The 20,694-nt window shown below is 39.2% G+C and overlaps 2 protein-coding genes across 4 annotated transcripts; both read left to right on the top strand.

Annotated features, from left to right (window-relative positions):
• Positions 1-640: 640 nt before the first annotated feature.
• tdrkh (tudor and KH domain containing) lies at positions 641-18,808 on the top strand. Of its 3 annotated transcripts, none has more exons than XM_034193886.1 (14): positions 641-725; positions 3,067-3,227; positions 5,196-5,287; positions 5,547-5,748; positions 7,168-7,307; positions 8,598-8,910; positions 8,985-9,151; positions 10,561-10,736; positions 11,028-11,092; positions 15,865-16,016; positions 16,101-16,211; positions 17,532-17,586; positions 18,093-18,156; positions 18,321-18,808. In XM_034193886.1, the coding sequence occupies exons 2-13, from the start codon at positions 3,098-3,100 to the stop codon at positions 18,146-18,148; spliced, it is 1,659 nt and encodes a 552-aa protein (XP_034049777.1). In that variant the 5' UTR covers positions 641-725; positions 3,067-3,097; the 3' UTR covers positions 18,149-18,156; positions 18,321-18,808. The 3 variants fall into 3 exon arrangements, with proteins under 3 accessions (XP_034049777.1, XP_034049775.1, XP_034049776.1); XM_034193885.1 differs by lacking the exon at positions 641-725 and having other exon boundaries at positions 2,270-3,227; positions 8,598-8,818; positions 8,852-8,910; XM_034193884.1 differs by lacking the exon at positions 641-725 and having other exon boundaries at positions 2,268-3,227.
• On the top strand, positions 11,852-15,348 carry LOC117531538 (cytoplasmic dynein 1 light intermediate chain 1-like; the record flags this gene model as incomplete). Its single annotated transcript, XM_034194657.1, has 2 exons — positions 11,852-12,522; positions 15,321-15,348. Coding segments are annotated over 2 exons (699 nt in total), but the record flags the coding sequence as incomplete, so codon positions are not given.
• Positions 18,809-20,694: the final 1,886 nt, after the last annotated feature.

Below are 20,694 nucleotides of genomic sequence, written 5' to 3'. Positions count from 1 at the left end.
TCCAGAAGATCATGGGTTCAAATCCCCGCCTGACTGGAAAATCACTAAGGGCCCTTGGGCAAGGCCTTTAATGCCCTATTGCTCCCGGTGTGTAGTGAACACCTTGTATGGCAGGTGACATCGGGGTGAATGTGAGGCATAATTGTAAAGCGGTTTGAGCGTCTGATGCAGATGGAAAACCTATATAAATGCAGTCCATTTACCATTTTAAATAAAAAGCGCCTAAAATGTACAGTTGAAAGCCGAAAAAAATGAATCAAACTGTATTTGCGCTCCTTGTCATTGGCAATTTGTTCATTGTGCAAATATTTTTTATTCATTTTACTTTTATTGTAGTTTTATCTTTCCAGTTATTTTTTTAAGCATATTTTAAATGTACCGTGGATAACTGTTTTGAAATAAATAAAATCAATAACTCAATAACCAAGTCTAGAGTTTCTAAAAACATTTTTTTAATGTTGCCAGGATGACATGTCAAATATTTTTAAAAATTAATGTGCTATGTCATTTACAGCAAACTAAAACTAAAATTTGATTGTATTTAATTGATTGTATTTCATTTTTCCACATAATTGTGTGCAAAATTTCGTTATGCCTGCATAATGACAATAAAGATCTTGATTGATTGATTGATTGATTGATTGAAGTCATATCCGGTTTCTCCGCAGCTTTTTCGGCTAGCTTGACAGTTTGTGAAGCCGGAGTCGGTTTGAAAACAAGCGGAGGTTTGTGTTACGTTCTAATTTTTACTCTTTGTGTTTCATTAATGAATTTGATATCAATGATAACGTAAATAATTTAATATTTATTGGCTTCAGTGAGCACTTTGTTGACCTTTTCTACCAGCAGCTACCTACCTTAGCGTTAGCTTTGGAGGAGGAAGCACGTTTGCGGTCATTTGACATCACGAAGAGAAAATGAGATGTTCTGTTTTAAGTTGACACCTGCTCAACACTTTGTTTTGAAAACATAATTTTTGTCGGAAAAGTAATTGTCAACAGTTAGTGTTTCCGATAGTAGAAAAAGTCCGGGTTAACTAGCCACTGCCGCATGTTTAGCGTGGCTCGACGTCACACTAAACTTAATTTAAAATACTTAAATATTTAAAGTTTTTTCTTTCTCTGCGCATTTTGCTCCTTGCTATAAAATTAGAATAACTACAGGTTAATTCCATACGAGCCACTTGTCAATTCGGGTTTCTTATATTTCACGAATTGTGCAGCTGTTGCATATAATTTCATAGTTCACGGCGTGGACTAGCATAAGGTGAATCATGCAGCCTGACCCAGTTAATTGATCATCAGTTTTCATGGTTTTAATGACAACGTGCTTTTCGAGGCCCATTTATACGCCGAATGAATTTAAATTGCTCATAGATTCCAAACTTGTCTTATGTGTGATGTGCCGTTAACTTTAGCGTTTTCCCAAAAGATACAAAATAAAATTGCTGATTTGTTAAAGGGAGATTCGTTTCAGACAACTTGCGGTTTGTGTGTTGACTCAATGAGATGGGATTTATAAAAACGCTTAAAAACTGCAGTAATGTCTGTGTATTAGTGCTTTATGCAATGTAATATCCAAAATTATGCATATTTTAAATAACTTTCATATTAATGTCTGGAGAATGGTCTTTTCTGTCAAAATATTCCTGAAATTTGCATTGAATTTCGACCTGAATAGCATGAAACAAAGTTGTGCATGTTTCTAATGAACCCGTTTATCTTTTACTTCGGGTACAGGGTTCGCCTTACCGATCCACAAGAGGGCGCTGTGGCCTGCTGTTAACTGTGGCCGCCCTGTTCATTACCTTCACTCTGTTACTGCTACTTGGCGCCCTCTAATCTATGTTGTCTTGAGATCCATCAACCAGTTTTTTGATGGTCTAATCGAGAAGTCAGTGAGTAATTTTCTGCAACAAAAGGGTTTGACAGTAAGCTCCCATTGGCTAGCGCACAACACAGCAACTAACCGGAGTCTGTTTTATTCACACAGCTTGTGAACAGTGAGCGTTAGTCTTGCTTTGTTAAATAAGATCAGTGCTGACACAGCAATAACAGCTAGCATCTGTTATCAATCACTTTCATGGTCACTGCTGCTTAAAAGAAATCTTAAAAACATATTTTCCTCTCCTTTGTTTCAAATATGTGCGTTTCTGGTGGATGGCGTATATGATATACCCTTCTTACCAGCCAATCAGATGGCAATTTCTACATAAACTTCCTTCTTCCCCTGCTAGCTTGGACTAAAGATCTGCTTTTGAAGAAATTTTAAATACTTTTTTTCATGTATTATTAATAATGAGAATAGAGGTATTTTTAAAAACTAAAACATTGTTCATTCAGTGTTAATCTGAGTGTAGTTTTACTACTGTAATTCTGCACGAAGTCAAGTTTGTGATAAATATATTTTAAAAAATCTGTTTACTCAATTTTTTTAAAATAACTAACTGCTTTTTCATGCCAAAATTGCACCAGAGAGCCCCAAATTTGCTTCAATATTTAAAATTTTTCTGGAAGAGCATGCCCCCAGACCCCTGTAGGAGGCATCTTGTCTTCGCTGGCTATGTGTTTCGGACCTCGCTCCGCACTGTTATATGACATCCTTTTCCTAAATAACAACATGACTTTTACTGAAAGAAATCACCCTCTGAGAGTCTTTTTAATTTCACCTTAATTTGACGTCGTTTTAATTTCACCATAAGTCTTTCAAGCAAAGCCCATGGTTTTATGGTATGTTATTTTTAGTCTTGTCATTTTTATGCTGTTATGTTCTACCTATATTATTATATTGACATGTTTTAGTTTACCTTTGTGTAATTAAAGCTATATAGATTACTGTTATGATTTATGCACCAGTTAGCATTATGCTATAGCAATAAAGTTTTATTCTTTTGTCCAAGTTCTTTTTCCTGATCTTGAAGATGTTTATAATTTCACACATCAACAGCAACTTTTCATTTCCAGTTAATCAGTTTGTTACATTGATGACTGTTTTAATTGACCAAATCTCAGCTCAGTGTTTAATATTTTCACTGTGAGAATTTTAGTGCATGGTTTCGGTGTTTAGGTGCAGTATTCCACTGTGTGCACGCTGTGCCATGGATTTACTGAAGCAGAGCTACAGGAGCAGCACCAACTCAGCCAAAATGGTGGCTCTGGCTGCTGGGCTGTCTGTCGGCGCCACCGTCGGTTACATCGTCTACCGTCACATCAGCAGTGCCAACAACAGTTAGTCTCTGACACTGTGGAGTACATTTTGACAGTTTTTACTCTGGATATATGCATTTAAATGATAACTTTTTAAAATAATCTGCACATGTATACACAGATACATCCACAAATATTTGAACATCCACTTTTTAAAATGTTTTATTTTAGCTGTTTCAGTTGAAGTCCTAGAATAACTATGAGCTTGAACATTGACTGACTGAGTTTTCAAGTGAGACTAATTACATCCAAATCATCTGAACTGAGAAATTATAGCAAGTAAATAAGCATTTGTCTGTGGAGTTGTTGCATGACCTGGGCTTGTTTTCATAGAGCAATCTAATCTCGTTTAGTTGACTAAACTAAAGAGTCGATTAATCTTTTGAAGTTAGCCATTGCACAGAGCGCTTAGTCGGCTAACGTTTCACATTACCCGACTAATGTTTTTAGCCTGCTACAGAGGAGGCTAATCTTATTTTAGTCAACAAAATGTCAGCAGGTTATTGGCAACACCATCCACATCTCCAAGTCGACCTTGTGCCGAATTGTGAGGGATTTTAGTTTGGCACTTATGAGCGGACAACAACAGGTGCACATACAGAGACAGACACAGCTGCAGCGAGAGTTACTGTAGCAACACTGCGTACCCATATATGGCACACATATGAAACCATTTTTAAACTAAATGAAAACAACAAAATATGAGCTATTTCTGATCAGTGCATAAAAAGACATATAGACCAGGGAAATAAAACAACCCCATGAATCTCTTTATTAATACCCTAAATGATGTGTTTTTTCTGCGGGAGGGGAGAACACACAAAATCATTGCTTCTCTATTATTGTGTGGGCATAAATTCTCAGTGTTTTGCTGGAGCGGGTGGGAGTCTAACACACGTTGCAGTTGCAACCAACCTGGAAGTAAACAGAACTCTAGCACATTGGAGGCATTTCTTGGCAACGGCACTCAGAAGGCTGCTATGCCCGTAAAAAAACATCAACCTTTGTAAGACGGCTAATGTTGGGCGACTAAACATAGTCGACTAAGTAAGTTTAGTAGACTAAAAGATTAGACCGCTTTATGAAACCGGGCCCTGGCGGGTGATATTCCTTCATTCAATTTATTTCATTGATATAGCACCAAATCAAAACAAGGCGCTTCACACAAGTTGTTCATGATTTGATTAAGTCAGTAGATCAAAAGGTCTGGAAATGATTTAGGGAATAACCCTGTCATGCAAATTATTGGTTGAACTAAAAGGATTAAAAAATGGAAGAGTTTTGATTGTGTTGAGTGCTTGGTCTCCAAAGTAATGGTCAAACAAGTTCGACGTCCATTGGATTTTATGACGTGACATATGTTACCCCATAACATGATAACTAAGCATGACGGTGCAAACTATTGCTTTTTAAAATGCTATTAACTCAACCAATAATTTGCCTCTTTTTTTTTTTACAAAAGTTGGAGCCACTTTAAGTTTTGACCCCTGTACAAACTGAAACTGACCTTTGTCACCATTTTTGCTGTTTTTACCTCATAACTCCAGAACATTCAGTCATAGATAGTCCAAACTATACCTTTTTGGAATTGTTATGATCAGACAAATAATGTGGTGTAGTTTTCAACATGATTGGAGCATTTTAAAATTTTGACCTTTGTGTCATTTTTTTATTGACCCTTGTAGCTCATTAGAGGTCAGCTTCAGGATGGCTCCATATCTGAAAACAAACAGTTAATTTAGAATATGTGTGCCAAATTTGATGCTTTTATCTAAGAATGCACAATTGTTTTGCTATGCAGCCCCGCTAAATCAGATTTGCGGAAAAAAAATGTAATTGGATTAGAATTCAGGTTGCATATCCCCAAATATTCCAGTCTGGATGTCCTTCTAACCCCGCTATTCATTGAACAATGACCAATTTAGATGCCTTGTTAACTTTTTGCTCCTATACATCTTTCAATACACATTAATATTTTCTCTCTAACAGGTCAAGCTCCAGACATTGAGGTTTCCAAGATGAACGTACCTGTGGAAGCTTATAGGAATGTATCCAGGAACCAGCCCATGTTTTTGGAGTTGGTGAGTAGGTCATTGACTACTCTGCATCTGCTCGGAGATGTTAAAGTGCATGCTAGATCAGGTTTGGAAGCATGTGCTGGAGGTGACTTGGATTAGAAGTCTTGTATGACTGAAAAATAGTAAGGGTTAAAGGTCATGTTTATAAGACCAGCAATGATACATGGGCAGTGAAGGGACTGCAGGAGTTGGAAGTTAGGTGTGTCTAACAGTTATTTGTTCACCGAGGCTGTATATCCATGGTTTTCCTCATTGTTTGCAGGTGTCAAAGAAGTCTGGAGCTCAGGTTCGGGTCTCGTCAGAACCAGGGGAGCCAGCAGAGAAGACTGCTGTCTGTTTCACACTGCAAGGTACTAAAGAACAGGTTCTTTTGGCAGGCTGTGTCCTGCAGAACCTGCTCACAGACTGTGAACCCATCACTGAGGTTCTGGAGGTTCCACAAACTGCATTTGGACGTATCATAGGTAGGTGCCCCATCAGCACCAATGCAGAACCTATTATATTTATTTCACAGTAGAAAATTATGCTGAATTCTGCAGACACAACAGAAAAATTGGTTTCCATTTAAAGTCAAGAGTTTTTCTCAATTTAGTTCTGAATTTTGCAGTCTTGGTAATTGCATTTAATCATTCTGTAATTCTTCCTGTTTAATTGTTTTCATGTTTAGCGATGCTTTTTAAGTCAACTTTTTGTTGTCACAGAAGTGGAATATTGGACACAATATTGAGCTAACAGAATTAATTAAAATTCTATATTTTCCTTAAAATTTTGTCTCATCTGTTAAAACAAGTAAGTTCCACATAATAGCAAAGGACACAACTGTAACATGATTTTTGCTGTCAGCACATCATACTTTCACCAAAAGTTAACTTCCCAAATTAATAAATTGTTGAGACCTTGCCACACATTTGAGCAACTTTTGTCACCACCTAGTGAGTGATTGAGCATTTCAGGGCTTCCGGTATATTTCCAACTTGAAAAAGATAAAGGCATTTATAAATGTCAAAATTGCATGATTTTTTTTTTTTTTTTTTGCATGAAAATCTTTAACCTTCTAGTATTGGTGTATAAAAGTTTAGGCTTTGGGAGTTTTACGGTTCTTGAGCTTGCCAAAAGGGTGGAATTTCTCCTGACAAGCACAACTTACAGTTGTGGAAAAGATTAACATTGGAATCATTGAGGTGAGTTCAATACTTCCATTAACAACCAGGAACTTAAAGGACAGGTTCCCTTTGTTCTGACCTTGGTTATATTAAAACTGTGTACTCGCCTCGTTTTTGGTGATTATGTTGAGAGAAATGTCTTTTTCCACAAATTGCGAAGAAGGAAATGCATGAATATTAAAATAGGGCACTGGTAGTAGACCTCCAAATGACCTCAAACTGTTTCTTAAAAATTAAAAAATTGCCATGTTAATGCATTTACAACATATATTAATGGAAATGTTATTACATTTCTGAAGGAACACTAGCATTTGCTGGGTACGCATTAAGGAACTGACCCGAATTATCTTCCAAGACCCACGTAGTCTTAATATAAACTGGTATATTGGGGAGAAAAATAAATACACTGACCCGTCCAAATTTTTTCAGACTTTGTCATCCCATGAACATGACTATTACAAAATAGGTCACCAGTGTTATTTTGTTGCTATTTTGAATGTACGCTTGGTTTTTGTCGTTCCTGGGATGGTTGCCCCAAAAACTCTTATTCATTTGTCCATAAACTAAAATTTCTCCAACCGATCGTAAGAGTTATAAAATGTGAATTTACTCTTTAAGGATTCCAGTGTCAGACGGCTGCTTTGTATTCATCAGAGCAGAGACTTGGATTCTCATTTTATTGTCCTCATAGTGTGGTTTTTGTGTGCCTGTGTGTTACAGGACGTGGAGGAGAGAATTTGAAACAGATCAGCAGAACCACAGGGGCCAAAGTTGTTTGTCCCAAACACAGGCAACAAGATCTGGAGGCAAAGGGTCCTGTGACAATCACAGGAACTCGACACGGAGTGAGACAAGCAAAGGTGAGACAGTCTGCTTTCTCAGATTAATGGCTTGATCTCATGTATGTATTTGGCAAAGGTTTGAGGAAAATCTGTTTCTGAATAGGAACCATGTCAGAACATGTGACTTTTCTACCTGTAATGCCTAAATCTGACATAATACTAGACAACCTGACGGGATAGGGCACGGCATTGTGTCCCGTTGGTGAGCGTGTTAAGTGGTCATGGTATCGCGCTAATGTCTGACTTGAGAGGAGTGATGATCCAGTTTTTAACTGCAAGAAATGGCAGACACCAAGAACATAGTGGAGATACTGCAGGTGGTCTTCTTTCGCTTTGTACGGTCTCAGTCATAACTTTTGTGGTTCACCAAAGGAGTAAATTGTGACACCAACAAAGAAAAGCTGAAACTGGGTGGAACCATGGATTTGTAGACCTCCAGACTAAGGACATTTATGAGTGATGGTCAGGTAGGAAAAGGAGATTATTCCAAACTAAAAGAACATCAAAAAAGTGTATCAGGACATCTTATGTTTCCTTTTGAAACATGGTTATCCTAGTCAACTTGACAAACATTCCCAAAACTCCTTATCAAAATTGAACCCCTTTGGGAAAACTTGTCTTCTTCCCACACAAACCGAACAGTACTTTCCCGAGTGAATTTCCTATGAGCTCAGTCAGTTTGCTTGGACCAAAAGCAAGTTGCCCTTAATGGACTAAAAAATGACGATTTGAAGTTTTTGGATGCCACTCTTTAGATCCTTACTGCTGGCTCAGATTGGGCCGGAATTTATACACGCGGACACCACGCAAGCACATGCACATGTGTGGCGTCCGTGTGTCTAAATTCCAGGCCAGTCTGAACCGGCAGCGTTGCATCCAAAAACTTTGAATCATCAGTAATCTTCCACATTGACAAAGCTCTCATCGCTGACAAGGGGGAAAAAAGATTCCAAACCCACTCCAAATGAAGAAATGATCATCCAAGATCTTCCGCACTGACAAACCCTTCATGGCCGACCTGCAGCAGCCTGAGGAGGAAGAAAAAGAACCCAAACCCACTCTGGATGAAGAAATTATCACCATCCAGGAAGGAATCATGCTTGAAATGGTCGAAATTATTATAATATGGCAAAGTAGGCTGATTTTAAGTAGTTTTTTTTTTTTTTTTGGTCAACTTAATTAACTTACGGTATCAGATAATTCGCAGTCTGGTTTTGTGGACCCCAAGTCGCGTAAGTTAACGGGGCTCACCTGTATCGACTCTTTAATACTGAGCTGTTTTAAACGCACTGAGTTTTATGTTTACAGGAACAAATTCTCCAAACGGTCAAAGAGGACATGATGGTGAGGACAAAACTCTTGCAGTCATCTGTGTTACGTCAGAAACGACGCGGCTACAACCCCGAGAACCAGAATCTGGACAGCGTGGAGACCCAGTCCTTCTTGGGGTTAAACAACAACTTTCCCCAAGCTGCAAAAATGGAGCTAATCAACGCAAACGGGATCACGGGACAACCGGAAAAATGCTTCAGCACAGAGCTGAAAATCAGTCACTCAGAGAATAAAGAGGATGACGAGAGTGTGTCTACAGACTCACTGTCTGAAGTGTCCAAGTTTGAAAGTAAGTTCACATCCTCTCTAAACGTTTGCCATTCCTCGTTCGTGTTTGTCTCATCTTCTTTGTGTGTTGGCCAGTTCCCAGCCCAGATCTGAGCTTCCAGCCCGATGAACATCTTGAGGTTTATGTTTCTGCATCGGCGAACCCGAACCACTTCTGGATTCAGATCCTGGGCGTTCGCTCCCTCCAACTGGACAAGCTAACTGAGGAGATGACTCGCTTTTACAACAATGGAAACCTCACTGTGAGACGCTGCGCAGCGTGATTTCTTATAGTGCAGCAGCTAAGAGCATATTTAGAGCAAAATCATTCAAATGGTGATACAAGCACAAAAGTTGGCACAAATACTCCTTAGACATCACTCTTTTGAACAAACTGACTGACCATTTGAATTTTCAATAGGCGGCCAGGTAGGGGTCGATTGAAGAATTACACAGCGGTCAAAATTAAAAATGCTCCAGTCATTTTGAAAACTACACCACATTATTTGTCTGATCGTAAAAAATGGTGACAAAGGTCAGTTTCAGTTTGTACAGGGGTCAAAAGTTAAAGTTGCTCCAATTTTGGTAAAACATGATGCAAATTATTAGTTGAGTTAACAGGGTTTTCAAAAGGAATAGTTTGGACCATGTATCACGCTTAGTTATCATGTTACGGGGTAACATATGTCACATGTCATAGAACGTTGAACTTGTTTGACCTTTACTTTGGAGACCAAACATTCAGCACAATCAGAAGTATTCCATTTATTAATCCTGTTAGCTCAACCAATAATTTGCATCACTTTTTACCAAAATTGAAGGAACTTTAACTTTTGACCCCTGTACAAACTGAAACCACCTTTGTCACCATTTTTGCTGTTTTTACCCCATAACTCCTGATCATTCAGTCATAGATAGTCCAAACTATACCTTTTTGGAATCTTTACGATCAGACAAACAATGTGGTGTAGTTTTCAAAATGATTTGAGCATTTTTAATCTTGACCCCTGTGTAATTCTTCAATTGACCCCTACCTGGCTGCCTATTGAAAATTCAAATGGCCAGTCGGTTTGTTCAAAAGAGTAATATCTAAGGAGTATTTGTGCCAACTTTGGTGCTTGTATCACCATTTACATGATTGTTTATCTGCTGCACTATTATCAGGGTTCCCGCAGATTCTTAAAATGTCTTAAAAGGCATTGAATTAATAACAAAATAAGGCCTTAATTGGTATTAAAATGTCAAATCAGTCTGTCAAAGATCTTAAAAATGCCAAAACATGAGAAATAAGATTTTATTCGTTTTCATCTAACATTACAATTAACTTGGTCTTAAATTTCATTCCAAGTGGCATTAAAAAAAGAAAATTTTTAATAACTCTTGAATCTATTTTGCGTTAAGTCCACACCTATAATACACCAAGCAGGACCTTGCTTATTCTGCACCAAAACGTCTCTAAGCATTAATATTTAATATTATATGAAAGTTTAATAAAGTACAGCTCAGGCTAATTAAATGGGTCATATCACACAAAGCCTGTTCCAGTCTACCCTGGAGTGGTAAATATGATTTGGATTTCAGTTAAACAAAAACACAGTATGCCACATCATGATCAAATGTCTGCATGCTGTCTTTCCTTTCCCTTAAATTTTGGAACCTTTGTGGACTTCAGGAGCACAGGGTGGAGGCGATCGTGGTCGGGGACATAGTGGCTGCTCCGTACCAAAATCATGGCACATGGAACCGAGCCAGGGTACTTGGAGTCCTGGGTTCTGGGCTTGTGGACCTTTACTATGTGGACTTTGGGGACAATGCAGAGCTGCCCAGGGACGGCCTCTGCCATATGAGGTAAGCAGCCTGATCCTTATGCTGTTAGAATCTGCTGCATCCTCTTCTTTTGTTAAAACGCTCATTAGGTAATAAACACAAACACGGTTCACACGGTGAACCTGAGACAACCTGAAAGTCTTGACAGGAGTTATACTCGCTGTCAAGTAACTCAGATTAGTGCGTGACATGAGCAGACTTCATGGTTCCACCTAGTTCATGAGTAGGGTCTAAACTTGGTGTTCTGCATCTACTCATTGCACTCTAAATGATGTGGATACGGTCTTAACTGTTACTGCTTTTCTCTTTCAGGAGTGATTTTCTCAGTTTGCCTTTCCAAGCAATTGAATGCAACTTGGCAGGAGTGAGACCAAAAGGTAAAAAACAAAAAATATGGTGTGAATGTTTGACTTTAAATTATTTATTTATATTTTTGGGGGCTGGGGTTTGCTGGTTTTGATACTAACTCTTGTCTTATCTTGGAGAAGTACAAAAGCTGTTCAGACCATTTTTTTTTAGTTGAAAGTAGACAAATTATTTTCTTGGTCTCGATAACCTCGAGCTCGGCCGTAGAAACAATGCTATTGTTATGTTATCACCCCTGTTTGTTTGATTGTGAACAGCCTGTAGCCTGTTTTTTTTTTTTTTTTTTTTATGAAGATTCATATCCTGATGGGCAAGAACAGATTAAATTTTCAATGTCAAAGTCAGGAAAAATCTTGGAAAATTGGAATAGTCCCTATCCTTTAACACTGAACGAATTTTCATAAATTCATAACTGTCAAAAAGATTGAATTTCTTTCATATTTGAGAGCATTATGTAGGATGGTATCCTTTATCGGCTGAAAAAAGTAAGTTTAATGTATATTTTACATTATATCTTAATCAAATGTGCCCAAATCACTCTCATATTTGAAAGTGAGGTGCAGACTGACACTCACTATCACCTGACAAAGTTTGAAAGGGATCTGATCTGGATTGTGTATTTTGTGGACATTTGAGCTTGTTATTGAAAAGCCCATTTGATGTACATTTTGCATTATATCTCAATCAAAAGTGCCTCAGTCACTCTCATTAGTGACTATATATATATATATATATATATATATATATATATATATATATATATATATAGACGTTTCTGCCTGCAGTATGGAGCTTCTTTGGTTTACACATCGGTGAAGGAGATGAAGAATCTGGATGTACTTTATAAATATCTGGTCCACAGACTTTATGGTTTCCCTTTCCACTTCCCTGCACAAGTTGTGGAAAGAGACGCTGTCTTCATTCCATCAGGTTGGGACAATGAGAAGAAAATCGGCATCCTTCACGAGAACTTCCAGACAATTAAAGCAGAAGACGGCTTTGAGGATGTAATAGTTAAACCGCCAGTCAGAAAGATTGTACATGAAAAAGAGATTCAGGCTGAAGATGATCAAATATTTCTGGTCAAACTGCAGTCGTTGCTCGCCAAACAGCCCGCTGTGACAACGGGCCGGCCAGTGGACACCACCACCAGAGACCCAAGCAATTCTCCCAGAACGAGTAATTGCTCCGCCGCGGCCAATGTAGCCAATTCAGTGCCACAGTCTGGTCAGACCAGTGAGGGGGTGTTGGCCAATTTCTTTAACAGTCTGCTGACGAAGAAGGCAGGGACGGGAGGACCTGGAATGCCAGGTGGAGGTAACAACACTCCAGGAACCGTACGCAAGTCAGGGTCGAAACTGGGCCTGAGCGATGTGCAGGCAGAACTGGACCGCATATCCAGCCGGGAGACTGACTCAGACTTGTCCAACTCAGACGCGCGGTGGAGCAGCTTCTCTTTCCATGACAAAAACTCCTGTAACAGTGAAATGTGCCGTTCATTTTTAAACTGGACGCTGTCTTGATCCGGTATGTCATCTGACTAGCACAGGAATTGTGAAAAGACGTGGACATCAGCACTTTTCCAGCACATTAAGACAGACGTGCGGAGGAGTTCCGCGCGTCGCGGTGCAGCCGCTCGGTGCAAAGCAATGCCGTGATGAAGCCTCACGGGACATGTTCTGGCATGTCTAGCTCATGCACAATCACAATCGGATATTCACACAACTGGAAAGCCTGTCGATGGGGGCTGGGAGCTCGCTGCGCTCTCAGCAGTTGTGGGCCGTCCTTAAAGCGGCAGTAACACCCCATAATCTGTTTAATCACCATAAAATCGTCCCTGAAAGCCATATTAATTTGTCGAACGGTGTCCACCTGGAGGTCTCTCACAGTTTGTGGAAAAAAAATTGATGCAGCAAAGCTCCAAATCGTTCAGACATTTATTCACAATAAAAAATAGACGAGAGGGGTGGACCACACCTCACTCAAAGCCTGCTCACAGGAGAATGACGCAACCGACAGGCATGAAAAAACTCACGCATGCGCACGAGGGTTCAAGCTTCTCTGACGCAATCACACATGATTCAAATCCTTATGGTTTTTTAAAAAATATAAGGTTGGATACTTTTCTAACAGACTTCGTGTGTGTGTGTTTGTGTATATGTATGTGTGTATATATGTGTGTATATATATTTTTTTTTTTCAACACAGAGGTGTTTTTCCTGTCGCGGCGCAGACGGATTTGCGTCGTCGTCATGGAACCAACTCGGCGAATTTGCCCGCACGTTCTTTCATTATAAAATCTCCTTTAACAGTGGAATGTCCGCATAAACTCCTCATGCCGACTTCTCTGACGACGTCCTGGGTGAACAGAGCCTTAAATTAGGAAGTTTTCAGCTCGAAACAGCCAGACGGACGCCACCTCCGACCGCGCCGCGCCGATCCGCTTTGTGAGCTGTCCTTAAAGCGAAAGAAACTCCTCAACCTCTCATCAGCTGTTAAATTTTTCAACGAAAACCAGCAGAATTTCTCGAATAGTGTCCACTTGGATATCTCTCACAGGCCCTGAAAAGATTTTGATGAAGCAACGCGCGCCGTCTCCAGCAGCGTCTCAAAGGATTTCAGCCGAGAGGGCTGGACCAGTGCTCACTCAAAGTCTGCCCACAGGCGAATGACGTCACCGACGTGTGAAAAAACTCACGCATGCGCACGAGGGTTCAAGCATGTCTGGTGTAATCGCACGTGATTCAAATCCATATAGTTTTTTTTTTTTTGGTTTTTTTTTATTATAAAACTGTCGGTTTCTTTTCTAATAGACCTCGTGTGTGTATGTATGTGTATATGTGTGTGTATGTATGTGTATATGTGTGTGTATGTATGTGTATATGTATGTATGTGTATATGTATATATATAAAAGCCCTTTTCAAAGTACTCACTATCGGCCAAAATTTTGCCGATGGAACGCTGAGAATTTCTCATAAACAGAACAGTTACTGAAATAATGTTTGTTTTGGCAATGTAAAATGTCCTTGCACCATTTGTCCAGTAGATGGAGCTCTGACTCCATTCAACTTAGAGCTGCTTACACCCCTGCTTAAATGTGTTCATCCCCGGCCCCCGTAATTCGCTGTCACACTGCACTGATCGGCTGACAAAAGCATACAAGTAAGTTTATAAGGATGTTGTTTGTAATAACTTTGCGATTATATTCACCCCACATTTCTCCCGTTTCAGTTCAACTCAGTTTGATTAACTCAGTTTATGTAGTAATGTGTCAGATGTGCTTCATTGCGTCGGTCAGGCTTTTTATTACGCCCACGTTGTGTAGATCTTATTTGTAGCATGAAAAACTTTCGTTTACTGCTAAGAGGTTGAAACATTCAGATTCACTGGTCGTCCGGAAGGGTTCTGGGAATTACTGCTGTTGGCCATTAAACCCTCTGGGGCTGACGACGGCTGGGACCAAGCTTTACTACATTGTAAATAACGTTTTAATGACATGAGATAGAAACTTACACTTTTTTTTTTTTTTTTTTTGCTGAAACGTTACTTGCGCAGACTTTCACACCACCGTCGGCCATCTTGGTACTCCTCATAGAAGATGTGTGATGACGTGCGCAATGTGAGTGTCCAATCGGAATTGGTTCTCCATCACATGGTTTTCCAAAATACAATCATAGGGCAGATTTACCTCACGTGATATGGCAAAGATCGTTTTCAGGAGTGATATCTTACTAGTCGACCTGTTTGAATAGCCACTTAACTGCTCCAATTCAGTTTTTGAACTTGAAAATTCTTCTCTGTTATAAAGTTAATCAATATGAGGACAAAGCTTAAGCTTTTAGCTCATACCTTTTTTGTTAAGGGACCAAAAAAGAACATTTTATTCATTTAAAAAAAAATATATATATATCGGCTGATTTATCAGCTATCAGTAAATCGGCCGATTTATCGAATATCTGCATTTTTTTTTTTTATCCAAATATCATTACCGGCCTCAAAAAATCCATATCGGTCGGGCTTTGTTGCAGATATGTATTGCGGATTTAGCAGTTATGATATTAACATTGTATATTTTGTATTATAATTTAGCTTATGAAAAGCAACTTCTAACAGGACTTTTTGAAAAAGTTGTAGAATTGGAAACGTGTTGGCGGAGGTTTGCACTCTGAGCACGGTGCTCTAGTACTTATCATGTTTACATGTTAACACAATACCAGTTTGTGTTCCACTTTCTTCAGGATGTTCCTCCAGCAGAAAAAAGGATGATGAAGTGTGCGCTCAGAACATGGAATTTAGCAGAGTATTTCAAATTAACAAAATAATAATAAAAATAATAAATAATAATAATAAATTTTAAAAAATGCAATGAAGAACAGAGTAGTGACACTTCGTGAAGACTCGTTTACTGTAACAGCTCTTAGGAACTACTGACACCTACTGGTCAAATTATGTATAGCACATGTACTATGATAGTACAGGTTGGATGCCACATAGCAAAATCCCTATGGACGTGCACTAGTCATAATTTGGATTGATAAAGAGACCTCCTACGTTTTGTCCATATGAATTAAGAATTTGATTATTTTAAATAAAATTTAATTAAGGAAAATGTAAAATGTTATGTGGAAAATCCCACTCTAGGTCAAGTCCCACCCTCCATCCCACCCTACCCTACAGAACAAGTAAAAATTCAGTCAAAGTGCTTGATGTCAAAGCCTGTTTGGTTTTAAATGTGAAGTTTTATCATTATTTGGATTTGAACATGTCGCTCGCTCTCTATAGGAGAGGTGTGGACTGAGGCAGCCCTGGACGATTTTGAACGCCTGGTCCACTGTGCGTCCTGGAGACCCCTGCAGGCCAAATTATGCAGCTATTCTCACTCTGAGAACTCCTCATGGCCTAATGTCAAACTCTACGACCACAGCGAGGGCAAGGTCAGCCAGAGGTCATTTCATCACTTATCACTGCAGTCTTCCTTAGTGTTCCTCAAGCTGCTGTATGTTCAAACTGTGTTTTAGACAGTGGATGTGGGCGAGGAGCTCATCAGACTCGGTCATGCAGTGACTTTCCATGAAGTGCTGAATGGAAAGACTGAGGGGGACAATCTTGGAGGTCTGCAGAAGATGCTGGTGAGTGACTGAGCAACTTTTAATTTAATAAATTCCCTTGGCAAAGTCTTTGAGATAAAAAAAAAAAAAAAAAACACCATTTTATTGAAACAGATGATACAAGTATGAACCATCTGTTCCTCTGTAGATGACCCATGGTCACAGACGTACAGTCATAAAATGACATGAATGAAGCAATGTGCTCTCACTATGTCTTATGTCCATCAAGCTGTATAAATAATGAATACAATCACTGGACACTGATAGATGAGATATTGGTGTATACGAGGTCTGTTAGAAAACTAACCGACCGTTTTATTTTTTGCAAAAACTATATGGATTTGAATCATGTGCGCTTGCATCAGCCAAGCTTGAACCTTCGTGCGCATGCGTGAGTTTTTTCACGCCTGTCGGTTGCGTCATTCGCCTGTGAGCACGCTTTGAGTGAGCAGTGGTCCACCCCCCTCGTCGGATTTTTATTGTGAGGAAACTCTGAACGATTTGGAGCTTTGCTGCATCAAAGTTTTACAGAAACGGTGAGAGACAGCCAGGTGGAAACCATTCGGAAGATTCAGACGGCTTTCAGGGACGATTCTATGGGGATCACACAGATTAAGGAGTGTTAAAACCGGTTTAAAGACGGCGCACAATGGCGGAGGGCGCACCGCGCTCCGAGCGGCGATCGACAGGCTGAAATGACCAGATCATTTCCAAACTGAATGCTGTGTTGATCCGGAACGTCGTCTGACTACTACAGAAATGGCTGAAGAGGTGGACGTACCACTTTTTCGGCACATTGCACTGTTACAGGAGTTTTTGTCATGAAAAGACGTGCGGAGGAATTTGCGCGTCGGGATGGAGCCGCTAATGGCGCGGGACAAAAGGAACGCCATGATGAAGCCTCACAGGACGTTGTGGCATGTCCAGCTCGTCCACAATTTCTCGGATAGTCACACGACTGAAAAGCCACCGAAAGCCGTCTGAATCTTCCGAATGGTGCAAGAGCTGGGCATGTTACATGTCCTGTGAGACCAACACAGAGGTGTTTTTGTCCCGCGCCATTAGCGGCTCCGTGGCGAATTCCTCTGCTCCTCTTTCCGTGTATGTGTGTGTGTGTGTAAATGCTAAAGTTTTTCAACCTTATTCTAAACTTAAATTTCCTGAGAACTGATTCTGTCACTTCTGTTTGTCTGTCTGTAGCAGGATTACCGAAAATGTCCATCAAACTTCGTGTTAGGGTCCGTGTTATTGCGGTGGTTCAGAAATAAAACCGTTCTCTTCCTCTTATCCTGTTCTGTGTCATGAGAGAAATTCTAATTTCTTCTTTTGTGTCCATTGCAGGACAGTGTGATTGGTGCCTCGTCTGAGCTCAGTATGTCCTGTATCAGCTTATCAGGTGAGTTTAATGACATGGTGAAAATTAACATCATTTGATACCCCTAAAAACTCTGATTTTTGAATTTCTAATGGATCAAGGACTTCAGCTGTGGATTTTGCAGGATTTATTATCTCTGATTAGTCTTAAGGATGACTGTTGTGACTGTGCTGCTGTGTCTCACTGGTGGTGGTGCATGTCAAAAGTGTGGGTTTTTGCAAAAATGTTTGCGTCAACATTTTTTGCATTGTGACATCATAAAGGTCTGATGACCTCTGCTGGTCAGCACACAAAATAGCGGCGGTTGTCTCTGGGTGTCTTCCACTTTGTATCTTCATGTCATTTATTTTTAAAAACTATGAATTTGCATCAACCTTGGGAAAGAGAAGGGAACGTTATCCCCTGTTTTTCTGCCTTATTCCATTTAAAAATTGTATTATAATAATGTGAGCTCTGCAGTTCTGTGTGAGTTGTTTAACATGCAGCATTTTCTTCTAAACACTAACTGACTTTTTTCTCTTGAGCAGAAGTTGCTTCGATCTCAGGAAGCGTTGATGACATCATCGATGATGAGCTGCTCTGAGACCAAAAGTACGAGACAATATTTGTCACAAGATACAGTACTGAAAACTTTTAAAATCATAAAGTGCTGCCATACCCATGAATAAGTAAAAATGTATAGGCTTTAAAAAAGTTCTATTGTAAAATTTTGTAGTTTTAGGTGGTAAATAAGCCTGTTGTTGTTTTTTTTCTAGCATCCACTCCTCTGTTTTGGTGAGAAAGCAGTGAAGCCTTGGCACCTTTGCCGTCTCTTCCTCCAGATGCATCCTTTTACTGTTCGTTACAGGATCAATTCTTTCTGCACTTCCGTTGTAACCGATGCAGCTTTTTGAACGAACATGTTGTTTCCATGTTACACGTTTCAAAACATAACGCAGGATTCCTCCTGATAAACACTGTGCTGTGGGTCTCTGAGACCAGAACCCTGCTGGTTTGTGACCCATCAGGTCCTCATCACATTTGCTTTTTATAATTATGTTTTCTTGTGTGTGTATGTATATATATATATTAAGCTTTAAAAGCCTCAGCATCACCTTTCAGTTGTTAAGTTTTGGAATTTAAAACTGTTTACATATATATATTAAAATGTATGGACAGAAGGAAGTGTTGGACAGATGTAACAGATTGCACTAAACTAAAGTTTATTCCATCTTTCTATATATTAAAAGCCACGTGGCCTGTGTGTGTATGTTTGGTTGTGTGACTTCGATCACAGAGAAACTGGGAGAGCTGACATTTGCCGTTTGTATGCTTATTTATTTTGGGTTAAGGATGAACGCTGTCAAAACGGAAAGCTGATAGGGCTAATATTATTGGAGAAACTAGGGATATCAGGTGACAACAGTGAACAATGGATGTTGATATCACCACTAATCAGTCCCCAGTAACCAGATAAGCTCTGAACAAAGGAAATATATCAACCTTGCCAGTTGTAAAACATGACATTAACTAAATGTGCCAAATAATAAATACAATTATTCACAAAACTTTCTCATTTTAATTTCCAGCACTTTCAGTTAAAATCATTAAAGAAACTTTACATAATTTGCTATCACCCTTGAAAAATGTCAGCTACCTGTGGATCCCCACGGGCAATGTGCTAGTAAGCTTTTATATTCCACTCAACTCTTTGATGTACAGTTGTATTTTTTTTTTTAAATCATGTTTTAATTGAACTCTTTGTTTGAATGGTTGTATGAATTTTTTTAAATGTATTTTATTCTTTAAAACAATTTACAGGAAATTCTTACCTGTTGTAGAGAGAAAAAAGTGGGTCTGAAGAATTTAAATGTTTTAGATGTGTGTGTGAGAGAGAGAGGGAGATTTGTTCCTTCCATCACTGTGTTGTAATCCGTTTCATCCCGTGTCCATCAAGGATCTTACAGGACAATGGAAAGGTTTGATTTAGGTTTTTTCCAACTTCCCATCACAAAATCAGTTTGTCCACATCTTTGTTTCCTTCATTCTTGACTGTTTCTGCAATTGTTGGATTTGACCAAACTGGAAGAACAAGGCCGAAGAGGATGTTTTATTAAAACATTCTGAATCTTGCATAAAATGGAGGATGTTGACTGGGAAGAAGAAATTCACAAAATGTCATTAATTAAGCAACATGCCTTTAAATTTTACAAGCAAATCTACAGGCAAGGAATCAGCAGTGTGGGAAGAGGATTTGGGTTTGGGCTGCTGTTACTGGGTTGTATTGCTAAGCCAACACCACCACATACAAAAATGGTACACAGACTATTTAAAAATCACCAAATTTATGTTTTATTTAAACCCCCTCCCGTGTGACGGGCACAGGTATCAGCATCAATAGATGCTATAAAAAAGGTAATTGTTGCAACTGACGCCAGATTCTGTTATAGAAATATTTGCTGCTTATTCTCAAAAAATTCAAACATAAAATTTTTGTGTAAACAGCATCAGGAAAACATTTTAAAATGTCTTAATGCATTTATTTTATTTTATTAGTAATTGTGTCATCTGGCGCAGCTCCCCTCTGCTTTCATAGGCATAACTTTGCCATAAAAGAGGGTCTTGCTCCAAGCATGTTTGTTGATTGTGCAGCGGTCAGGGCGTCACATGTCACATAACTCTAAAATGTGACATTTTAAGTTTACTTCCTACAAGCACAATCATCCTGCAAAAGTAACATACAACCAGATGTTTGTACAATATGACCCAGTATGTAACTAGTTATGTCACCTGTCTAGTCTGGCTCAGAAACACTCCTTTCATCATTAACTTGCGTTTCTTTCCATTATCTCTCTTTGACAATCTTATTTTATGACGTCTCAAAGCTCAATGCCATCCCCTTGGTGGGCAGAGTGCTCATCTAGTTTCTAAATATGCTGAACAAATAAACTGATTACAGTAATCCAGCGAACAATGAAAAAACATTAATCATGAATGAAAAATCATTTGTAGGTCTGTTGCAGATGGTTAATTTATATGTACATTCTGAAATGTGAGACAAAAGTTTGTAGTATTTTCTTGTGTTGCAGTGTATGCAACAGTCAGTGTGTTGATGTGTTGCAGTGATTTGTTGTACTGCAGTGCAGGTAG

This window comes from Thalassophryne amazonica, chromosome 18 (genome assembly GCF_902500255.1).
Source record: "Thalassophryne amazonica chromosome 18, fThaAma1.1, whole genome shotgun sequence".
In the NCBI taxonomy this organism is placed as follows: Eukaryota; Metazoa; Chordata; class Actinopteri; order Batrachoidiformes; family Batrachoididae; genus Thalassophryne; species Thalassophryne amazonica.
This window is presented reverse-complemented; position numbering and strand designations above follow the sequence as displayed.